Below are 23,199 nucleotides of genomic sequence, written 5' to 3'. Positions count from 1 at the left end.
ACATTACCCATGATGATGAGAAGAGTGAATAGCACACAAGTAGGCTCAATAAATACCTTAAATTAATAAAGAGTAAATGGAGGTGAACACATTTCCGAGCAACCGTCCAATTCCATGTGTCTGGTGAGAACTCTGGAGACTATATTTTAGCCTGAGTTTAGACTGTCAGAATTTTTTCATCTCACAAAAACTAGTCAATTATCTTGCTTTCTCCAGGATTATACCAAGCCATTAAAAAAAAAAAAAGCCATTACCCCTTACTAAATGAGGAATCATGTCATTGGTAATTGTAAGAGACTCAATGTCCAAAATCTGATCCAAAAGACTATATTCAAAGCAGGAATAGTCACCTATTATTTTCTTAATTCTAGAGGAAAATGTGATTTGAGCTGAGCAAACGAATGAGATGCATCTTAGACTGAGAATCCAGTACTCAATTCCTTTGTCATTTAAAGACGTAAAGGGAGGCTCTGGGCAATGATCCCTTGATTTTGTGCAGAGAATTTACCTGGTTATACTTTGCCTTGGTTCTGTCAGGAAACATGTCCACAGCTTCTATGAACTAGTATCGCATGTTAATAAGCACAGCTGAGTTTCCAAATAACACACTTAAGGAAACTGATGTCCCCAGCATTTGCAAGTCATGGCAATGGGTTATTCTGTGGGGATGTTGCTGTTATTAGCTCCCACCAAGTAGACCCTGACTCAAGGCAGCTCATGTACAATAGGATCAGACCACTGTGATCCATGGGGTTTTCATTAGCTGATATTTTGGAAGTAGATTGCCAGACCTTTCTTCCTAGTATGTCCTAGTCTGAAGTTCCACTGAAACCTGTTCAGCATCACAGCAACATGCAATCCTTCACTGACACATGGGTGGTAGCTGTGACTGAGGCACATTGGCTGAGAAAAGAATCTAGGTCTCTGGAAAGGAAGGTGAGAATTCTCCCGCTCTGTGGGGGAAACCCAGACTAAAAGGGTAATGGCACAGTAAAGAGGGTATTAGGAGCCAGGGCTTCAGATGCTAAGAAATCTGGCTTCTAAGCCTAGTGCTGCTCTTCCCAGCACTCTGACCCAATGTAAGTTTTACTACAAAGTGGAGCAAGTATTAGAACCACAGTTTTGTAGGCAGCTTTGAGTTATTACAGAATGCATTTACACTTAGTAAACATTAGCTGACATTATCATCCTAATTATTACTATCTGCCGCTTTGAAAGGAGACACAGACATAAAAATGAATGTGTCGGTTTAACTACATTATCTTAAAAAATACAGAAGTGGAGGTTTGTGGAAGAAGAGGTTAGCTGCGGATGTGAGGACATGGGAAGTAAATTTTTAGTTACTTCTTTAAAAAAAGCCATGACTGAGATGGGCGGACACAAGGAAATGTGGAGTAGACTGTTTCATGAGTGGGAAATGGTTTTAGCAAAGTTTCCGGTGTGTGGGGACATGGAGTGCTACAGGGACAGACTAGAGGATGAGTGCACCCATAGCACCAGGGATGTGGATTGAGTGGTAAAAACGTAAAAGTAGACATAATATAGACTTTAGAAACATTTGAATATGAATTTAATTTTGAATACGAATATAATTTTGGAACTTTTTGTGAATCTAGTCAGGAATAATTGTCTTAAAAAGGTCAAATGACAAGATCACATCTATATTTTAAGAAAATAACTTGGATGTCAATATATTTTAAGTTAAAATGACCTCCAGTCACCAAAAATAGGAAGATATTAAAAGAGTAATGGAAAGACATTGAGAAAGTAACCTTCAACAATGAACAGAGAGTTGGGGAGGGATGGACACTTCTAAGTCCTCTTTTTTTTTTTTTTTCTTCCCCTGTAATCATTAAGACCTCTTCATAAACAACTTCATTGATAAGTTTCAAGTAACTTAAGTTTATTAGTAAAATAACAATATTAAAGCTTTTGTTAAGCAAAACATTGTGATTTCTTAGCATCAAATGTCAACCTGTGCGAAGTCCCTATTTTGATTTTGCTTCATGCTGTACCCACCCAGTGGCTCTAGGCAAAGAACGTATAACTTATTTAAAGTCATTTAAATATTTAATTGTGTTCATTTGAATGTAGAATAAATTGTCTCTAATTCTCATGCCCCTATCCAGGTCATTTAACCTCAATATATTTATTGAAATCAGAAAAAAATTCTATGTTAAAAAATCGCTTGCCATTGAGTCTACTCTGACTCATGCTGACCCCATGTGAGTCAGAGTAGAAACATAATCCATAGTTTTCAGTGTCTGATCTTTCAGAGGTAGATCTCCAGGCCATTCTTCTGAGGTACCTCTGGGTAGACTTGAGCTGCCAACCTTTTGGTTAGCAGCCAAGCACATTAATAGTTTGCATCACTGAGAAACTTCAAATCAAACAAGATCTCTCCAAATAGCTTTGTAAAATGAGACTAGGACAGAATGGACTCCAAATGTCAGTTATAGTCAAGATATACATGCTAAAAAGAAGTAAAACAAATGAACTCTTATAAATACTATATTAGTATGCTTACATTGGTTACTTTACAGCCCATCACCCATATTTTATACACCGCATATGTATTTTTATATATCACAGATACATTCATTCCAAAACATTTTACTGGATGCTGTAAAATTGTATTGTCCAATGCTGTTGCCACTGACCACATGTGGCTATTGGCACTTGAAATGAGTATAGCCTAGATTGCAATGTACTTTAAATGAAGACTTAGATTGTGAAGACTTAAAATGAAAACAATGTAAAAATGTCACAATACTTTTATATTGATTACATGTACTAATGATAATATTCCAATAAAATAGTAAAACACTATCATGTTAGTAGTAATATATGCAGTAAACATACTGTACTTAATGTAATATAAAACAAACAAACACAAAAAACCTGTTGCTATGGAGTCAATTCCGACTCAGAGCAACCCTATAGGACAGAGTAAAACTGCCTCATAGGGTTTCCAAGGAATGCCTAGTGGATTTGAACCACCAGCCTTTTGATTAGCAGCCATAGCTGTTAAGTACTACACCACCAGAGTTTCCTATATAATGCAGTGTATACATATATATTACATGCATAATATATGTATGGAATATATTGTAATAATATACAATTAACATCAATGTAGATAAAAATAATATTAGTTAAATATTACTAATGTTTTGGTTACATAAATATATTATTTTTAATTAATTTCATTTTCATTTAAATTTTTAATGTTCCTACTAGAAAATTTAAAATTACGCATGTGTCTTCTATTATATTTCTATTGAACAGCACTAGGATGTTCTTAACAACATGAAGAAGAAAAAAAAAAAAAGGAATAAGGAGAGCCATGACTATTTTTTCTTGGAAGAAAATACTCCAAACAGTCTTTTCATGGCCCCCAGGACTTCCTTATTTCTCAGGCTATAAATAATAGGATTGAGCATGGGAGTGAGGATGGTGTAAAAAACTGCCAAAATCTTATCTTGTGCTGGTGAGTGGACATTCCTGGGCCGAAGATAGGTGTTAACAAATGGTGCATAGTAAAAGGTAACTACAGTTAAATGTGTTGAACAGGTGGTGAAGGCCTTTTTCCTTCCTTCTTTGGAGCGCATATGGTAGACAGCCAAAAGGACTCTGCCGTAGGAAGCAGTGATGCCAAGGAAAGGAAGGAGGAGAAAGAGGCTTGTGCTCACAAAAACCATGTACTCATAGACCCAGGTGTCCATACATGCAAGAGACACCATGGCTGGGACATCGCAAAAGAAATGATCAATGGCCCTGGACCGGCAGTAAGGAATATGAAGGATATAAGCTGTGTGTGCCGAAGAGTTGATGGACCCCAAGATCCAAGATCCTATGATCATCTGGACACACATCCTTCTACTCATACGGTTGGGATAATGCAGGGGGTGAGAGATGGCCACGTAACGGTCATAGGCCATGGAGGCTAAGAGTAAGCCTTCAGAACCGGCCATTGTCACGAAGAAGAAGTTTTGAAAGCCACATCCTAGGAAAGAGATGCCTTTGTGGCCAGAGAGGAAGTTGTGTATCATCTTGGGGACTATAGTAGAAATGTACATCAGGTCCATGAGAGAGAGCTGGCTGAGGAGGAAGTACATGGGTGTGTGGAGTCGGGAATCCATGCAAATGAGGAAAATCATGGTTGAGTTTCCCACCGAGGACAGAAAAAATACAAGGAGGATAAGGAACAAGAGCAGCATGCCAGTTTGATTTGGGGGAAGAAGTCCCAACAAAATGAAATCATTTGAAGTTTGATTCCATTTCTCCATGAAAACTTATTGCTTTAATTTCCTTGAAAGAAAAACAAAAAACAAACAATAAAAGAAGCTAGACAAAACAAGAGCATAAAGATGAATTTTGAATTTGTTAATGTTTGTTTAGAATCAATTTTTGTTTTTCCACCTCTTCAGCTTTTGTTGAATTCAGTATCAGAACTCAATGTTCCAAACTCTTCCCCATGTATTATTATATGGTAAGCAAGTGAACAAGTCATAGATAAATGTGGTTTTTAAGTATAAAATTTAATGTACCATATACAACAAAGATAAACAACTAAAGTATTCCCCTCCTTGGAATGACTCTTGGACAGTCCCATTAGACACGGTTTTCAATGGGTTGCAGTCATTTAAAAAAAAAAAGAAGCTGCTGTGGAGTCAATTCTGATTGTCTCACGGTGACTTCATGTGTGTCAGAACAGAACTGTGCTCCACAGGGTTTTTAGAGGCTGATTTTTCTGAAGTAGAACTACAGGACTTTTTTCTGAGGCACCTCTGTGTGGATTCTAACTGCCAACCTTTTGTCAGCAGCCAAGTGCTTAACGGTTGGCCAGTATAGATCCTGCGTTGCCGTAGCATCTGTCAGCTGCACAGGGCATATTTACAATAATAACTGACATATGACTCAGCAACTGGTACACTGAAATTCTATATCCTCTACAGTGTTGCTTTCTGGCCTTCTCTCCCTGACACTAATCCAGCCAGACAATCTCTTATTGCTCTCTTATGTTCTCTATCACTTTTGTGCCTTTTTAAAAAATGTACCCACCATTTGAAATCACTGTCCTTGAACTGTAAAGGTACTGCACGCCTACCGATGTTAGATACCGTTAGGTCGATTTTCAAATCATAGCAGCCCTGTATAACAGAGAAAAAGAGACCCATAGGGTTTTCTAGACTAATTTTTACAGGAGAAGATCACCAGGTCTTTCTCCTGTGGAGCCACTAGTTGACTAGTAGTCAAGCACTTAACAATTGACCCACAAGGGCTCTCTCATGCCCTACTAAATTCACACTATACATAAAATATTATTTGAATATTATCTCATCCCTACTGAAGTTTTTGTTTTCTGAAGCCCTGCAGAACTTGAAATTAAATGCATAGATTTTTCTACACAGCTTTCATTTCTTTATGTAGATAAAGTACATGTGATAAAGTCACAGATTCTATAACATACATTTTTTTCGTTTTTTTTTTCCACTGTCCCCATCAATAAATAGTATGATAAGGGAAACAGAATAAGGGGTAGGAAGTTGATAACTAGGATAAATTGGAAGCTCTTAGATACATAGGAATTTGTTCACTTTACCTCCTTTGTTATAAGCCACCCCCAAGTTCTGTAAATTTAGGCATAAATATCCACTTTTTTTGAACAAAGAAAGTAGTATTCATAGATATGACAACTTTCTCAAATAGAATTAACAGTGGAATACAAATTCGCATCTGTTCTTGCTTCAAATTTCTACTTTTTTCAAATTCCAAGATTACTTAAACCCAAAACCAAACTCGTTGCCATCGAGTCAATTCCCACTCATAGGGACGCTATAGAACAGAGTAAAATTGTCCCATATGGTTTCCAAGGAACACCTAGTAGATTTGAACAGCCAACCTTTTTGTTAGCAGCTGTAGCTGTTAACCATTAGGCTACCAGGGTTTCCAAAGATTACCTACTGTTTGGTAAATAGCTTTGTGCATAGTGCCTAATTTATCTCAATTTAAATTGCATAATAATTGACCTTTTGCAAGAGATTGGGGTTTATTCCCTATTTGCAGCTAGGTTGAAGCATATTGAGTTGAAAAAAATAATTAAAAATTTTGCTGAGGAGTCTGTTCTGACTCACAAGGATCCCACATGTGTCAGAGCAGAACTGTACTCCATAGAGATTTCCATGAGTGATTTTTTGGAAGTAGATCACCAGGCCTTTCTTTGACACACCTCTGGGTGGAGTTGACCCTCTAACCTTTGGATTAACGGTCTACCTCCTTAACTGTTTTCACCACCCAGGGACCCACATGGAGACTGAACAAGGCATTCATTTTCTCTTTCTGTAGTTTGGTTTTCATATAGTAGATGACAGCAGAGTCAGACAGTTGCAAAGCTGTTCAACTAGGAAAGCAGATATGAGATGTATACCCTGTCTTCTACATTGATTTAGAGATTACATATGATTGCAATTATCTTAGTACCTCATTATGTAATGTAATGAAATTGAATCAAATATTAATCATGTAGAATAATGAAATCAAAAGAGATGAAAGTAAAGGAATGTTCCTTTCTGATGAATTTTTCTATTTTTTATTCCCAAAACTTTCACTGGGAATATGGTAACTCAATTTTTTTTATACATTCTCTTTTTTTATTTATGTCACCTCAATTTCTGTAATTTGTTTTTTCCTGAACTCAGTCTCCTAAACAAACATAATTTTTTACTATGACACTTCTTGTATTTTTACTGTAGATGCACTTCCCTCCTTAACCCAGTCTAGGTGTGGGATTTTCTGCCTTCCCTTATACACTTCTGTCTGATGGGAGAACCTTGATATGGCATTCACTCTTTCCTGGGTATCAGTTTGAGAAGTAATCTTGGATTAATTTACTGATTTTTAAAAAGGAAAGATCAACAATGTATGGTTTGTAATAATTCTTCACATTCAGTAACTTAAAATCAAATGCTATTTCATGTAACTTTGATAAGTATGACTAAAATTGTGAGTTCATGGCAGAAAAATGGATACATTTCTTAGTTATCTCCTTGACAAATACTAACAGTGAAAAAAAAAAAACAGAACATCAGGAAAAATGATAGATGCATGATGTCATTGGATGAGGATTCTAGTTGGGATGGTAGCATTCAGATGGAGTCATCAGCTGTTCAACTTTGTAGAAAAAAAAATCTGATGATCTAACAGAGAGAGATTGTCATCATTAACAACATGATGCATTATTTAATTCAAAAATTTTGGCCAGTAACAGAATTGAGAACCCAGATATAAATCCATCCACATATGAGCAGCTGATATTTGACAAAGGCCCAGTGTCAGTTGATTGGGGAAACGATAGTCTTTTTAACAAATGGTGCTGGCATAACTGGATATCCATTTGCAAAAAAATGAAACAGGACCCATACCTCACACCATGCACAAAAACTAACTCCAAGTGGATCAAAGACATAAAGTCTAAAACGATAAAGATCATGGAAGAAAAAATAGTGACAATGTTAGGAGCGCTAATACAAGGCATAAACAGACTACAAAACATTTTTTAAAATGATAAAGAGAAAGGTCCTGGGAGCTCCTAAAAATCAAAGACCTATGCTCATCTAAAGACTTCACCAAAAGAGTAAAAAGACCACCTACAGACTGGGAAAAAATTTTCAGCTATGACATCTCCGACCAGCGCCTGATCTCTAAAATCTGCATGAATCTGCTAAAACTCAATGACAAACAGACAAACAATCCAATTAAAAATTGGGCAAAGGATACAAACATGCACTTCACTATAGAGGAGACATTCAGGCAGCTAACAGATACCTGAGGAAACGGTCTCAATCATTAGCCATTAGAGAAATGCAAATTAAAACTACAATGAGATTCCATCTCACTCCAACAAGGCTGGCATTAATCCAAAAAAACACAAAATAATAAATGTTGGAGGGGATGTGGAGAGATTGGAACACATACACTGCTGGTGGAAATGTAAAATGGTACAACCACTTTGGAAATCGATTTGGCATTTCCTTAAAAAGCTAGAAATAGAACTACCATGCAACCCAGCAATCCCACTCCTTGGAATAAATCCTAGAGAAATAAGAGCCTTTACACGAACAGATATTTACACACCATGTTTATTGCAGCTCTGTTTTCAATAGCAAAAAGACAGAAGCAACCAAGGTGTCCATCAATGGATGAATGGATAAATAAATTATGGTATATTCACACAATGGAATACTACACATCGATAAGAACAATGATGAATCTATGAAACATTTCATAACTTGGAGGAACCCAGAAGGCATTATGCTGAGTGAAATTACTCAGCTGCAAAAGGACAAATATTGTATAAGACCACTATTATAAGATCTTGAGAAATAGTTTAAACTGAGAAGAACACATTCCTTTGAGGTTACAAGAGGGGGGAGGGAGGGAGGGTAGAAGAGGGTTATTTACTGATTAGATAGTAGATAAAAAATACTTTAGGTGAAAGGAAGGACAACACTCAATACATGGAAGGTCAGCACAACTGGGTTAAACCAAAAGCAAAGAAGTTTCCTGAATAAACTGAATGCTTTGAAGGCCAGCAAAGCAGGGGCAGGGGTTTGGGAACTATGGCTTCAGAGGACATCTAAGTCAACTGGCAAAATAAAATCTATTAAGGAAACATTCTGCATCCCACTTTGAAGTGTGGTGTCTGGGGTCTTAAACGCTAGCAAGCGGCCATCTAAGATGCATCAATGAGTCTCAGCCCACCTGGATCAAAGAAGAATGAAGAACACCAAGCTTACAAGGTAATTATGAGCCCAAGAGACAGAACGGGCTACATGAACTAAGAATACATCATCCTGAGACCAGAAGAACTAGATGGTGCCCAGCCACAACTGATGACTGCCCTGACAGGGAACACAACAGAGAACCCCTGAGGGAGCAGGAGAACAGTGGGACGCAGACCCCAAATTCTCATAAAAAGACCAGACTTAATGGCATGACTGAGACTAGAAGGACCCTGGTGGTCATGGTCCACAAACCTTCTGTTGGCCCAGGACAGGAACCATTCCCAAAGCCAACTCATGAGACATGGATTAGACTGGACAATGGATTGGAGAGAGATGCTGATGAGGAGTGAGCTACTTGCATCAGGTGGACACTTGAGACTATGTTGGCATCTCCTGTCTGGAGGGGAGATGGGAGGGTAGAGGGGGTTAGAAACTGGCAAAATGGTCAGGAAAGGAGAGACTGGAAGGAGGGAGGGGGCTGACTCATTAGGGGGAGAGTAAATGGGAGTATGTAGTAAGGTGTATATAAGTTTATATGGGGGAGACTGACTTGAATTGTAGACTTCCACTTAAAGCACGATAAAAATTATTTAAAAAAGAAAATGTTGGCCAATTTTCTATTTTACTACAGTGCTGTTGGTACTGAGATGCACTGGTGATTAAAACATACAAGCCCCTGTAATCATGTAGTTAAAATTTAATAGGTCAATCACTAAACAAAAAGCAAAGAAGTTTCCTGAATATACTGAACACTTCAAAGGCCAGAGTAGCAGGGGCAGGGGTCTGGGGACCATAGTTTCAAGAGACATCTAAGTCAACTGGCATAATAAAATCTATTAAGAAAACATTCTGCATCTCACTTTGAAAAGTGGCATCTGGGGTCTTAAACGCTAGCAAGCAGCTATCTAATACACATCAATTGGTCTCAATCCTCCTGGATCAAAGGAGAATGAAGAACACCAAGGACACAAGGTGATTACGAGCCCAAGAGACAGAAAGAGCCACATGAACCAGAGACAACATCATCCTGAGACCAGAAGAACTAGATGGTACCTGGCTACAGCCGATGACTGCCCTGACAGGGAACACAACAGAGAATGCCTGAGGGAGCAGGAGAGCAGTGGGATGCAGACCCCAAATTCTCATAAGACCAGAACTTAATGGTCTGACTGAGACTAGAAGGGCTCTGGTGGTCATGGCCCCCAGACCGTCTGTTGCCCCAGCACAGGAATCATTCCCGAGGCCAACTCTTCAGACATGGGTTGGACTGGACAATGGGTTGGAGACGGATGCTGGTAAGTAATGAGCTTCTTGGATCAGGTGGACACTAGAGACTATGTTGGCATCTCCTGCCTGGAGCGGAGATGAGAGGGTGGAGGGGGTTAGAAGCTGGCGAAATGGAAACAAAAAGAGAGAGTGGATGGAAATTGCGGGCTGTCTCATTAGGGGAAGAGTAATTGTGAGTGTGTAGAAGGTGTATATGGGTTTTTGTGTGAAACTGACTTGATTTGTAAACTTTCACTTAAAGCACAATAAAAATTATATATATAAAAAAAGAAGGAATGGTGTACGACATGTGGCCATTTATGTGGGAAATGTCAGGCTATGATGAGGATTTATATTTGGTTCTGGGTAAGATGAGATGCCAGTAAAGTGTGGAATGATCTCATGTGTGTTTTAGAGATTACACAGGATACTCCTGGGTGAGCAGAGAGTTTAAAGCAAATATACATGTAGGAGACTGGATTGGAAGGAATTGAAGCAGCCCCAGGAAGAGAGGGGAGCAGTGGCCTTTCTAGGTGCTGACAACATCGTTACCCACAGGCTTCAGATTCCACAGGCATTTAATCCTAATGCTTCTTTTTTGTGAGAATTAAGTAAAAAATGCAAGACCCTTCACACAGACATGTGGTTTCTCCCCCAGGAGCCCAACAGTCATTATGATAACCTTACTATAACCTTACAATCAATTACCCTTGAGTCAACTTTGACTCATGGAGACCCAGTGTGTGTCAGAGCAGACCTATGCTCCATAGGGTTTCTAATGTTGGATGTTTTTGAAATTTGATCACCAGACCTTTCTTCTGAAGTACTCTTTGGAGTGCAGTTCTACTGTGACACACATGGAGTCACTATGAGCTGGAGCCAACTCAAGGGTGGCTGGTTTACTGGTTTATTACAATGATGAACAAGGGTGTTGATACAGAAATGTCATTGAAATTACTGCATATTTAATTGAATTTGCATATCTGGTTTTCTCACTTGACTTTTGAGGGTCGGATCACCAGCTTGTCCCTGTCCTCCTGGGACTGTTCGGGCTTTAAAAATGAAAGCCCAGAAACTCAAGAACCCCACAGTCAGCTCTGAACAAATCAGGACTGTTGGCCACCCTATTTGGAGGTAGGTTCCTGTCTGATGTATCATTCTATCTCATCTGTCTTGCATATCTCTTCTGCTGACTCATATAGTAGGCTGTCAACATTTTGTTTGCCTACTGAAATAAACCAAATGTTTGCCTTCAAAAAAAAAAAAAAAAAAAACCCTTTCCATTGAGTCGCTTCTGACTCATAGCAACCCTTTAGGACAGAGTAGAACTGCCTCATAGAGTTTCCAAGGAGTGCCTGGTGGATTCAAACTACAGACCTTTTGGTTAGCAGCCATAGCTCTTAACCACTTAATCAGTGACAGTTCACATTGATAAAAGGTTGTTAGTTCAATTTCAAAATCAGTCTTTAACATACCTTGCTAAGAAATTACAGAAGAACTTCTCAGGGTACTTTCTTTTTCTGTTGTTTAATTCGGGCTTAAATGAAGAACAAAGGTGTTCAGTCAATTTGGTGGTTTCCAATAGCAAGCATGGGGCATATGTCATGTAGCATGGGCCAATAATTATGAGGGATACACATGTGTAGCACAGATAGCACTCAGAACATCAGAGATTATTTGATAATAATTAAAATGACTATTTTATATTCTGTATTGAAAATACGTGTGTTGTCAGACAATGGAAGATAATGTTATTATCAGGATCCTGTAAATCTAGGGCTGAAGCCTTACAGACATTAAACATGTGAGTTAACTTAAAGCTCTGGGTCTATTTCCATTGATGCCATCAGCTTTCATTACCTGAAGCATGGCCTCCTTTGTTACTTCTAGAATATTGTTCCCGTGGCTACAAGGTGGGACTAAATTATCGCTTTTGATCATCAGAAGAGGCACATTGCTGAAGTCTATAGAGTTAAGAAAAAAAAAAAAAAGAATCAATTTAAAAATAAAATATCTAAGTGTACCAATTACAGCCTTCTGAATTTATTCTGAAAAATGTACAGATAATACATACTTTTAAAAAGTCTTACAATCAGGCCAAGACCAATGAGCAAATTGGTTGTTTTGCCTCAGCTAATTCAACCCTAACTACTTCATAGGAAGTTGGGATTAGGGAAGATGGAATTAAGTGAGCTCTGTGTGCATGCTGAGCACAGTGTTCAGCACATAGTAGGTCCTCAGTAACTGCCAATTTCCTTTGTCCATTCCATTTGTTTAACCATTAAGGGGCTTCAGGACCAGAAAAGTTAACTATCTTAACTAAAGTCACACCACTCCAAACTAGTACATCATAGACTTTTCATAGATTCAGATTACCTCTTTTCTACCCTTTATAGTCATTTTTGGCTTTTCCAGTCTGACGTAGAACTGATCTGTTTTCTGTGAAGAGAAGGCATTTCCTCTGGATTGGAAAACCACACATTCAAAATATCTCTCTGAGATTAGAGTTAACCAAAATCAATTAGCTTCAGTAATATCATGATGATTCACTTTGTCCTAAGTGCTTGAGTTTGTATTTTGGGAGGAAGCAGTTTTACAAGGCAAAACTTCCTGTTAAGAGTCCATTGAGTTATTTTAAAAACTTTAAGCACAAACTCTCCTCACATAGACTCTCAGACTATGCTGAGAGATCGTGTCACAATCAGTATATCCTGCATTAAACAGAAACCTCTTTCTGAGTTGGGAATCTCTTCTTTATCTGCCAAAATTTACAAGGAAGAAATTCCATAGACACATTGTAGCTTTCATTCCTAATTGCTCCTATCACTGGTCATTCTCTATAACATAAAACCCGTGACCACTTGTGAAGGTTCTGTTCTTAGGACTTTTTGGAATTACAAAATAACTTCATCCTCTTTTGTGCAATATTCCTCCACTGGCAGATATATGGATTACAGGCAGTCTCCGGATCACAAAGCAGTTCAGTTCCTATGTCCGTCTTTAAGTCGGATTTGTACATCAGTCAGAACATTTGGTAGGGATCATATCTAACATCAGTTAGTCAAATGTTTGTCTTACTAGGTAATAAATAATCTACCTTTCTATGCATAAAAACATTAAAGAAACACTTCCAAATCCACTAAAAATTATTTAACATAATAATAATAATGTTTTGGTGAGCATTGCAAAGGAGTGCCCATTTGCTATTATGAACCATTGTATATACTTCAAGTTTTTAACATAAGAGGATTCAGGGGGGTTGATTCATAACTACGGGTCGTACATACCTCAGAAGTTCATATCCTGGGGCCTCCTTATAGTTTCAAGATCTTGCTTTCTTTTTATCTCGTTCCAGCGAAGTAAAATAAGCCATTTCACACCTAATCTAACCAAATTCTCATAGATTCAACTGTTGAAAGCCAGAAGGATGAGTTGCTATATTTTATATAGAGAGCCTTGCACCCTCAAGCCTTAGACATTCCCTTTTTCTCCTTTAATTGATCCCCAGTGTCTAAGTCCATCGGGGCCAAAACCCTGGCTATTTCACTTAAGTCTGCTTATTGGAGATCAAATGAGATGTGCACTTAGAAAAAAGCAACCAACCAGGAGAATTCTGTTTCATTTGACTAGTACCCACAGTTAGACAAAAGAGGATGGGCTTCATTACTCCAGAACATTATTTGAGAGCTATAAGGGATATTAGATTATATTATTAAAATATCTTACTTTGTGTATACGAGAACTAAGGATTACAGAGGCCAGATCCAACACTGATTGGAAAGGCGATTCAGGGAAATTACTTAACATTCTAGCATGTTTCCGTATCTGTAAATCTGGATTAATGTATACTGTGAGAATTAAATGAGATTGCGTACCTTAAATGTTTAGATAGTGTCTGAGGCAGTGAAAGGGCTCAGTGGATTTTAGGATTTTAGGATCTCTTACCATCCTGCTGATTTGCAAAACCAGAGAAGTGTTCTTTTAAAACTATTTTTTTATTCTCGATTTTAAACTCTTGAATTTGCATTTATTTAAAATGTAGTCACTTATCCCAGGAATGGATGGTAGAATATTTTTAAGAAGGTTGTATTCAATAAATATTAGTGCTTTGTGTGTGTGCATGTGTGCATGTATGTGTGTGAGTGTGTATGTACGGTATTTGTGTTTCAGTGGTAGAATTCTCACCTTCCATGTGGGAGGCACTGTTCAATTCCCAGTCAATGCATGTAACCAATACACCTCACGAGCAGCCACTACCCATCTGTCAGTGGCAGCTTGTGTGTTGCTGCGATGGTGAAAAGGTATCAGCAGAGTCTTCCAGACTAAGACAGACTAGAAAAAAGGTCTTGGCCATCCACTTTTGAAAATCAGCCAGTATAAACCCTACGGGCCACACCTGCTCCATCCACAACTGATCATAGGGCTGGCACACGACTGAACAGTATTTTCTTCTGTTGTGCTTGGGGTTGCCATGAGTTGGGGGCTGACTGGATGAGAGCTGACAATACAAAAACAAATATATATATATATATACACACACTCACATATATGAAATACAAACTAAACAGATCTCTTCCATTGCTTTCAATTTTGGGAAGGAATAACTGACAATCGCATATAGATTCTTTCACTGGTAATATTAGTCTTTTATTAGTGAAAATAAGCCAATGGTCAAAGGGAAGGGAGTGAATCTTTAAACCCAAGAACTCCAAACAGTACAGAAAAGGACTGAGAAGTTTAAATGTATTTATATTAAGAATTTGTTAGTCTTTGCAAAGAGAGTGAAATATAAGGCATAAACTGAAAGAAGAATGTACCTGTGTCCAGAGTACCCAAAGAATATTTACAAATAGTCACAAATACCAATAGAAAAAAAGTTGGTAAATGACATGAATAAACATTTTCAGAGAAAAGGAAATATAAATTGCTACTGAACAAGTGAAACGATGTTCAACTTTATGAGAAGTGAAGGAAATACAAATTGTATCTAAAATATGGAAACCCTGGTACCATTCCAAAGTCAACAGATCAGAAAAACTCAAACATCTGTCAATATCAAGCATTGGTTAGAATGCAGAATAACCGGAACATTTAGGCACTTAACTTAGCTATTTAATTTTAGAAGCATGAATGCTAAAAATCACCGGTTTCCAATCCAAGAGATCTAGAGGGAAATAGTGACACTTGCTATCTGAATAGGATAGTTCTATGTGTAGGATGTTTACCAACAATGACCACTAAAGCCTCCCCTATTCCGAGTCACTGTGAAAACCAAGCATCCTTCACACACTTCGAAGGACCCTCAAAGAGATATGTCATTGTTACTGCTTTCGAGTTGGTTCTGACTCATGGTGAGCCAATGTATGATCAAAAGAAACAGTGCTATTTTCATGATTAGTTCCAGAGCAGACCTTTGTGAGCCATAGAGTCTTCACTGAATGATCCTCAGGAGTAGGTTTCCAGGAGTTTCTTCTTAGTCCCTCTTAGTCTGGAAGCTCTGCTGAAACCTGTTCTGCATCATAGCCACATGCAAGCCCCCACTGACAGACGGAGGTGTCTGCGCATTAGGTACATTGACTGGAAATTAAGCCCAGGTTTCCCACAAGGAATGCAAGAATTCTACCAATGAACCACCAACGACTTCCAAAGGGGTAGACTAGTACCTATGTAAGTATTATTTCATGAATCAGCGGTCCTTTCCTTATTTAATTGGTTTGTTCTTTGTATTTTGACTTTTTACTTGTTGTATCTTGGATCATCTTATTTTGGAGAGCTCCTCTAGCTTGCCTGCAGTTTGCAAAAAGATCTTAAAACAGTATTTGTTAAGTCCCTCATCGTTCTTTCCTCCCTTTAAGAACAGTGTTTGAGTTGTGTAACTTGCTGTGATCTTCCAGATGACTTCAGATAAAGATGAGACCAAAGCTGTCTTCACATATTCTTCCCTCCTGACAATAGTCACCTTGTCCATAAAGCCACCTTCTTTGTTCCATGTGACCCCATTCCTAGATGTGGTGCTCCTTACCTGGTGACTGTGCTCTGTGCTGTTGTATCTCAAGTTCTAAATATTCCACCTGGAGTCTGAGATTAAAGGATGGCTAGCTGGCACCAGGATTCTGCATAAGGAATATGGGGAAGGATGTTGTTAACTTAAAAGGTTTACGCACGGGTTTACTTATTCTGTCACCAAATCAGCTTTAAATCGGAGTCGATTTGAGACATGCTCAGATCAATCTTCTGCAAAAGTATAATCTCCATGAGTTGAACACATGACTTCAATACAAATATAGACTTAACTTCTGTCCAAAATGTATTTAACTCATCAATAAGAGAAGCAATAAAATATTATAACTGGTTCAAAGTATATCTGAGTTGGGAAACAGGGTTTTTCATAACCCACTGGAAAAGTCACACTAAAATAAATTGTTTTGGCTTTTATTTTTATTTTTGTGTCAGAGTCAAAATGGGTTCATGTCTTTCTTACTGGACAGAAATCATTTGTATCTCCACCAGACACAAATATACATGTTAACATACAACTTCATAGATTCTGTGCGCTAACTAAGTTGTTGTTGTTGTTGTTGTCGTTGTTAGGTGCCATCGAGTCGGTTCCGACTCATAGAGACCCTATGCACAACAGAACGAAACACTGCCCAGTGCTGCGCTTCCTTACAATCGTTGTTATGCTTGAGCTCATTGTTGCAGCCACTGTGTCGCTCTACCTTGTTGAGGGTCTTCCTCTTTTCTGCTAACCTGTACTCTGCCAAGCATGATGTCCTTCTCCAGGGACTCATCCCTCCTGACAACATGTCCAAAGTATGGAAGATGCAGTCTCACCATCCTTGCCTCTAAGGAGCATTCTTGTTGTACTTCATCCAAGACAGATTTGTTCGTTCTTTTGGCGGCCCATGGTACAGTCAATATTCTTTGCCAACACCACAATTCAAAGGTGTCAACTCTTCTTCAGTCTTCCTCATTCATTGTCCAGCTTTCACATGCATATGATGTGATTGAAAATACCATGGCTTGGATCAGGTGCACTTTAGTCGTCAGGGTGACATCTTTGCTCTTCAACACTTTGAAGAGGTGTTTTGCAGCAGATTTGCCCAATGCAATGCGTCTTTTGATTTCTTAACTGCTGCTTCCATGGCTGTTGATTGTGGATCCTAGTAAAATTAAATCCTTCACAACTTCAATCTTTTCTCTGTTTATCATGATGTTGCTCATTGGTCCAGTTGTGAGGATTTTTGTTTTCTTTATGTTGAGTTGTAATCCATACCGAAGGCTGTGGTCTTTGATCTTCATTAGTAAGTGCTTCAAGTCCTCTTCACTTTCAGCAAGCAAGGTTGTGTCAACTGCATAACACAGGTTGTTAATGAGTCTTCCTCCAATCCTGATGCCCCGTTCTTCTTCATGTAGTCCAATTTCTCGTATTATTTGTTCAGCATACAGATTAAATAGGTATGGTGAAAGAATACAACCCTGGCGTGCACTTTTACTGGCGTTAAGCCAATCAGTACCCCTTGTTCTGTCCAAACAACTGCCTCTTCATCTATGTAAAGGTTCCTCATGAGCACAATAAAGTGTTCTGGAATTCCCATTCTTTGCAGTGTTATCCGTAGTTTGTTATGATCCACACAGTCGAATGCCTTTGCATAGTCAATAAAACACAGGCAAACATCCTTCTGGTATTCTCTGCTTTCAGCCAGGATCCATCTGACATCAGCAATGATATCCCTGGCTCCACGTCCTCTTCTGAAACCGGCCTGAATTCTTCATTGCAAATACCTTCTTCATTGCAAATATCTTCTTTCAGCAACATAAATGGTGACTATAACATGGACTTTGCCAGATAGAACACACAGATATAAAATTGACTACATCTGTGAAAAGAGACCATGTGAAAGATCAATATCATCAGTCAGAACAAGGCCAGGGGCTGACTGTGGAACAGACCATCAATTGCTCATATGCAGTTTCAGGGTGAAACTGAAGAAAATCAGAGCAAGTCCACCAGACCTTGAGTATATCCCACCTGAGTTTAGAGATCATCTCAAGAATAGTTTTGATGCATTGAACACTCGTGACCGAAGACCAGACAAGTTGTGGAATGACATCAAGGACATCATCCTTGAAGAAAGCGAGAGGTCACTGAAAAGACAGGAAAGAAAGAAAAGACCAAGATGGAAGTCAGAGGAGACTCTGAAACTTGCTCCTAAGCATTGAGCAGCTAAAGCAAAAGGAATAATCGATGAAGTAAAAGAACTGAACAGAACATTTCAAAGGGCCTCTCGAGAAGACAAAGTAAAGTATTATAATGACATGTGCAAAGTTTTTTTTTTTCTTGTGCAAAGAGCTGGAGATGGAAAACCAAAAGGGAAGAACACGCCTGGCGTTTCTCAAGCTGAAAGAACTGAAGAAAAAATTCAAGCCTCCAGTTGCAGTAGTGAAGGATTCCATGGGGAAAATATTAAATGATGCAGGACGCATCCAAAGAAGATAGAAGGAATACACAGAGTCATTATACCAAAAAGAATTAGTCGACATTCAACCATTTCAAGAGGTGGCATATGATCAGGAACCAATGGTACTAAAGGAAGAAGTCCAAGCTGCTCTGAAGGCATTGGTGAGAAACAAGGCTCCAGGAATTGATGGAATATCAATTGAGATGTTTCAACAAACAGATGCAGCGCTGGAGGTGCTCACTCATCTATGCCAAGAAATATGGAAGACAGCTTCCTGGCCAACTGACTGGAGGAGATCCATATTTGTGCCTATTCCCAAGAAAGGTGACCCAACCGAATGTGGAAATTATAGAACAATACCATTAATATCTCGTGCAAGCAAAATTTTGCTGAAGATCATTCAGAAACGGATGCAGCAGTATATGGACAGGGAACTGTCAGAAATTCAGGCTGGTTTCAGAAGAGGACGTGGAACCAGGGATAGCATTGCCCTAACTAAGAGTCAACAGCAAGTCAAACACAAATACATTTTCCCAGAAACTTAAATAATCCTTATGCAGATCTCTTAAACAATGGTCCAGTATGGCATTGAAAGGACAGCCTTCCCTCCTTATTTTTTGTTTTGGATCATTTTTCATAACACTGAGGCAAGAATCAACATAAACTCTGCTTTAGAGACATTGGTTTTCCATTTGAAACAATCAGAATGATGATAACAATAATGATGTTGTCTATCAGGGCTCCTTAATAATGATAATGTACATCAATTTACCCATTTACTCTTGGATAGATACTCTTTCATATTCTTTACAAATATTTTATTCAATTCTTCTAATAAACCTAAAATGTGTGTAATTTTTTCCTTACAAACATACATTATTTTGACAGCATAAAATTTACAAACGTTTAAACAGCAAAAAGTACTACAAACAACATGAAATTTAAAAATAACAACAACAACAAAAAAAGAAATGCATATCAAATGTTAATACCCTAGAAATATTCTATGAAATTTAGGATGAATTAATAAACATGCTAAAAACTTCACCTCGGGATGTGGTTCTCATTGACTTGGTATTTTGCTTTGTTGTCCTTGTTAAATTATTGAGGTAAGTATGAAGTTACGTGTACAAATTTGTTCTTTCTTTCTTCCTTTCTTCTTTCTTCCTTCCTTCCTTTCCTTCCTTCCTTCCCTCCTTCCTTCCCTCCTTCCTTCCCTCCTTCCTTCCCTCCTTCCTTCCCTCCTTCCTTCCCTCCTTCCTTCCCTCCTTCCTTCCTTCCTTCCCTGTTTCTGTGTCTCTCTCTCTCTTTCTTTCTTTCTCTCTGTCTCTGTGTCTCTCTCTTTCTTTCTCGCTGTCTCTGTGTCTCTTTCTTTCTTCCTTTCTCTCTCTCTCTCTCTCTCTTTTTCTTTCTTAAGTGTGCTTTAAGTGAAAGTTTACAGTGCAAATTAGTTTCTCACTCAAAAATGTGTATACAAATTGTTTTGTGCCATTGGTTGCAATCCACTCAAACTGTCAGCATTCTCTTCCTTTCCCTTTCCACCCAGTGTTTCTCCTGTCCATTTATTCAGTTTTCCTGTACCTTCCTGTCTTCTCCTCTTTGCATTTGGGAAGGCATTGCCCAGTTGGTCTTCTCTACTTGATAGAACTAAGAAGCATTTTCCTCATTTGTATCATTATTCGATTTACTGCTGTTATTGTTAGGTGTCAGTTTCAACTCATAGCAGCTGAATGTACAGCACTGCCCAGTCCTGTGCCATCCTCACAATAGTTGTTATGCTTGAGCCCATTGTTGTAGACACTGTGTCACTCCACCTCATTGAGGGTCTTCCTCTTTTCCCTGAATGTCTACTTTACCAGCATGATGTTCTTCTCCAGGAACTAGTCTCTTCTGATGACGTGTCCAAAGTTTGTGAGATGTAGTTTTGTCATCCTTGCTTCTAAGGAGCATTCTAGTTGTAATTATTCCAAGACAGGTTTGTTCATTCTTCTGGAAGCCCATGAGATATTCAATATTCTTTGCCGACACTGTAATTCAAAGTCATCATTTCATCTTCGATCTTCCTTATTCATTACCCAGCTTTCACATGCACATGAGGTGATTTAAAACACCATGGCTTGGGTCAGGCATACCTTTGTCTTCAAGGTGACATCTTAGCTTTTTAATATTTTAAAGAGGTCTTATACAGCAGATTTGCCCAATGCAATGTATTGTTTGATTTCTTGACCGCTGCTTCCATGGTGTTGTTCTGGAATTCTCATTCTTCACAAAGTTATCCATGATTTCTTATGATTCACACAGTGGAATGCCTTTGCGTAGTCAATTTAACACAAGTAAACGTCTTTCTGGTATTCTTTTCTTTCAGCCAAGATCCATCTGACATCAGCAATGATATCCTTCGTTTCATGTCCTCTTCTGAATCCAGCTTCACTTTCTGGCAGTCCCTATTGATGTACTGCTGCAACTGCTTTTGAATGATCTTCAGCAAAATTTTACTTGGGTGTGATATTAATGAAATTGTTCAATAATTTCCACAATTTTTTGGATCACCTTTCTTTGGAATGGGTACAGATATGGATCTTTTTCAGTTGGTTGGCCAGGCAGCTGCCTTCCAAATTTCTTGGCATAGAAGAGTGAGCACTTCCAACACTGCATCTGTTTTTTAGGCCTATCTAATATTTGGATGAAATGTGGACTTTAGGAGTGGCAACATTTCTGAGTTACCAGTGATTCCAGGGACCATGGTCTCAGGGGTTCCTCCAGTCTCTGTCGGACCCGTAAGTCTGGTCTTTTTTATGTGAATTTGAATTTTATTTTACATTTTTCTAAGGCTCTGGCTGGTTCCCTTGTTGTGATCCCTATTAGAGCCATCAGTGGTTGTAGTCGGGCACCATCTAGTTCTTCTGGTCTCAGGCTGGTGGAGGCTGCTTCAACTGGCCCATTAGTCCTCCGGACTAATATTTTCCTTATGCGTTTGGTTTTCTTCATTCTTCTTTGCTCCGAATGTGTTGGGACAGACAGACATATCCTAGATTGCTGCTCACAAGCTTTTAAGACTCCAGATGCGACTCACCAAAGTAGGATGTAAAACATTTTCTGTATGAACTATGTTATGCCAATTGCCTAGATGGTCCCTGAGATCACAGTCCCCAGGCCTAAGCCCCCATAACTCGGTCCCTCAAGGTGTTTGGATGTGTATAGGAAGATCCTATGACTTTGCCTTCATCAAGCTGTGCTGACTTCCATATAGGTGTGCTGTCTTTCCATGCACCAAGGTTAACACTTCTCTGCTACTTACTTAATCATTTCCCCTCCCCAATTCTTCCCTTCGGCATGACCACCAAATACTTTTTTTCTGTGTGTAAACCTTTTCTTAAAATAGTGGTCTCATACAATATTTGTCCTTTTGTGATTGGCCTATTTCACTCAGCATAATGCCCTCCAGATTCATCCATGTTTTCAGATGTTTAGCAGATTCATCATTGTTCTTTATCATTCGTTGCATAGTATTCCATTGTGTGTATGTATCATAATGTTTATCCATTCTTTTGTCAATGGGCACTTACGTTGTTTCCATATTTTTGCTATTGTGAATAATGCTGTAATGAACATGTGTGTCCACATTTCTATTTGTGTGACAGCTCTTATTTCTTTAAGATATATTTCTACGAGTGGGATTGCTGGATTGTATGGTATTTCTATTTCTAGCTTTTTAAAGAGGGGCGATACAGTTTACCATAATGGTTGTATGATTTTACATTCCCACCCGTAGTTCAATGTTGGAGTGAGATATCAGGTTATAGTTTTGATTTGCATTTCTCTACTGGTTAATGATGATTAACAATTCCTCTTGTGTCTGTTAGCCACCTGAAGGTCTTCTTTGGTGAAGTTCTGTTTACGTCCTTTGCCCATTTTTTAATTGAATTATTTGTCTTTTTGTTGTTGAGGTGTTGAAGAATTCTATAGATTATAGAGATTAGGCACTTGTTGGGTCTATCTTAGCCAAAGTTCCCCCCGCCCCCGCCCAGTCTGTAAGGTCTCTTTTTACTCTTTTGGTGAATTCTTTTGATGAGCATAAGTGTTTAGTTTTTAGAAGTTCCCAGTTATCTAGTTTATCTTCTCGTGTTTATCCATTGTTAGTTATGGCTTGTATTCTATTTATACCATGTGTTAGGGCCCCTAGTGTTGTACCTATTTTTTCTTTCATGATCTTTATCACTTTAGGTTTTATATTTAGATCTTTGGTCCATTTTGAATTAGTTTTGTGTATGATGTGAGGTTATGGGTCCTGTTTCATTTTTTTACAGATGGACATCCAGTTTTGCCAACACCATTTGTTAACAAGACTGTTCTTTCCCATGTAATGGACTTTGGACCTTTGTCAAAGATCAGCTGATGATAGTGTGAGTTCTTAATTCTGTTCCATTGGTCTACGAGACTGTCCTTGTACCAGTAGCAGGATGTTTTGACTACTGTGGCTGTATAGCAGGTTCTGAGATCAGGTAGTGTGAGGCCTACTTTCTTCTTTTTATTCAGTAATGTTTAGCTTATCTGGGGCTCCTTTCCTGTCCATATAAAGTTGGTGATTAGTTTTCCATCTTGTTAGAGAGTGCTATTTGTATTTGGATTGTCATTGCATTGTATCATTATATCTCTTTGGGTACCCACCATGAGCATGGTATGTT

General features: G+C 38.5%; 1 protein-coding gene across 1 annotated transcript; it reads right to left on the bottom strand.

Annotated features, from left to right (window-relative positions):
- Positions 1 to 3,350: 3,350 nt before the first annotated feature.
- Positions 3,351 to 4,289, bottom strand: LOC126070444 (olfactory receptor 2L13-like). The gene has a single exon (XM_049874643.1). The coding sequence runs from the start codon at positions 4,287 to 4,289 to the stop codon at positions 3,351 to 3,353; it is 939 nt and encodes a 312-aa protein (XP_049730600.1).
- Positions 4,290 to 23,199: the final 18,910 nt, after the last annotated feature.

This window comes from Elephas maximus, chromosome 2 (genome assembly GCF_024166365.1).
Source record: "Elephas maximus indicus isolate mEleMax1 chromosome 2, mEleMax1 primary haplotype, whole genome shotgun sequence".
Lineage (NCBI taxonomy): Eukaryota > Metazoa > Chordata > Mammalia > Proboscidea > Elephantidae > Elephas > Elephas maximus.
Note: the sequence above shows the minus strand (reverse complement) of the source record. Positions and strands in the feature narration are given on the sequence as shown.

Bases quoted from the DNA above. Each gene is read 5' to 3' on its own strand.
- LOC126070444 (XM_049874643.1), bottom strand. From the start codon at position 4,289: ATGGAGAAATGGAATCAAACTTCAAATGATTTCATTTTGTTGGGACTT.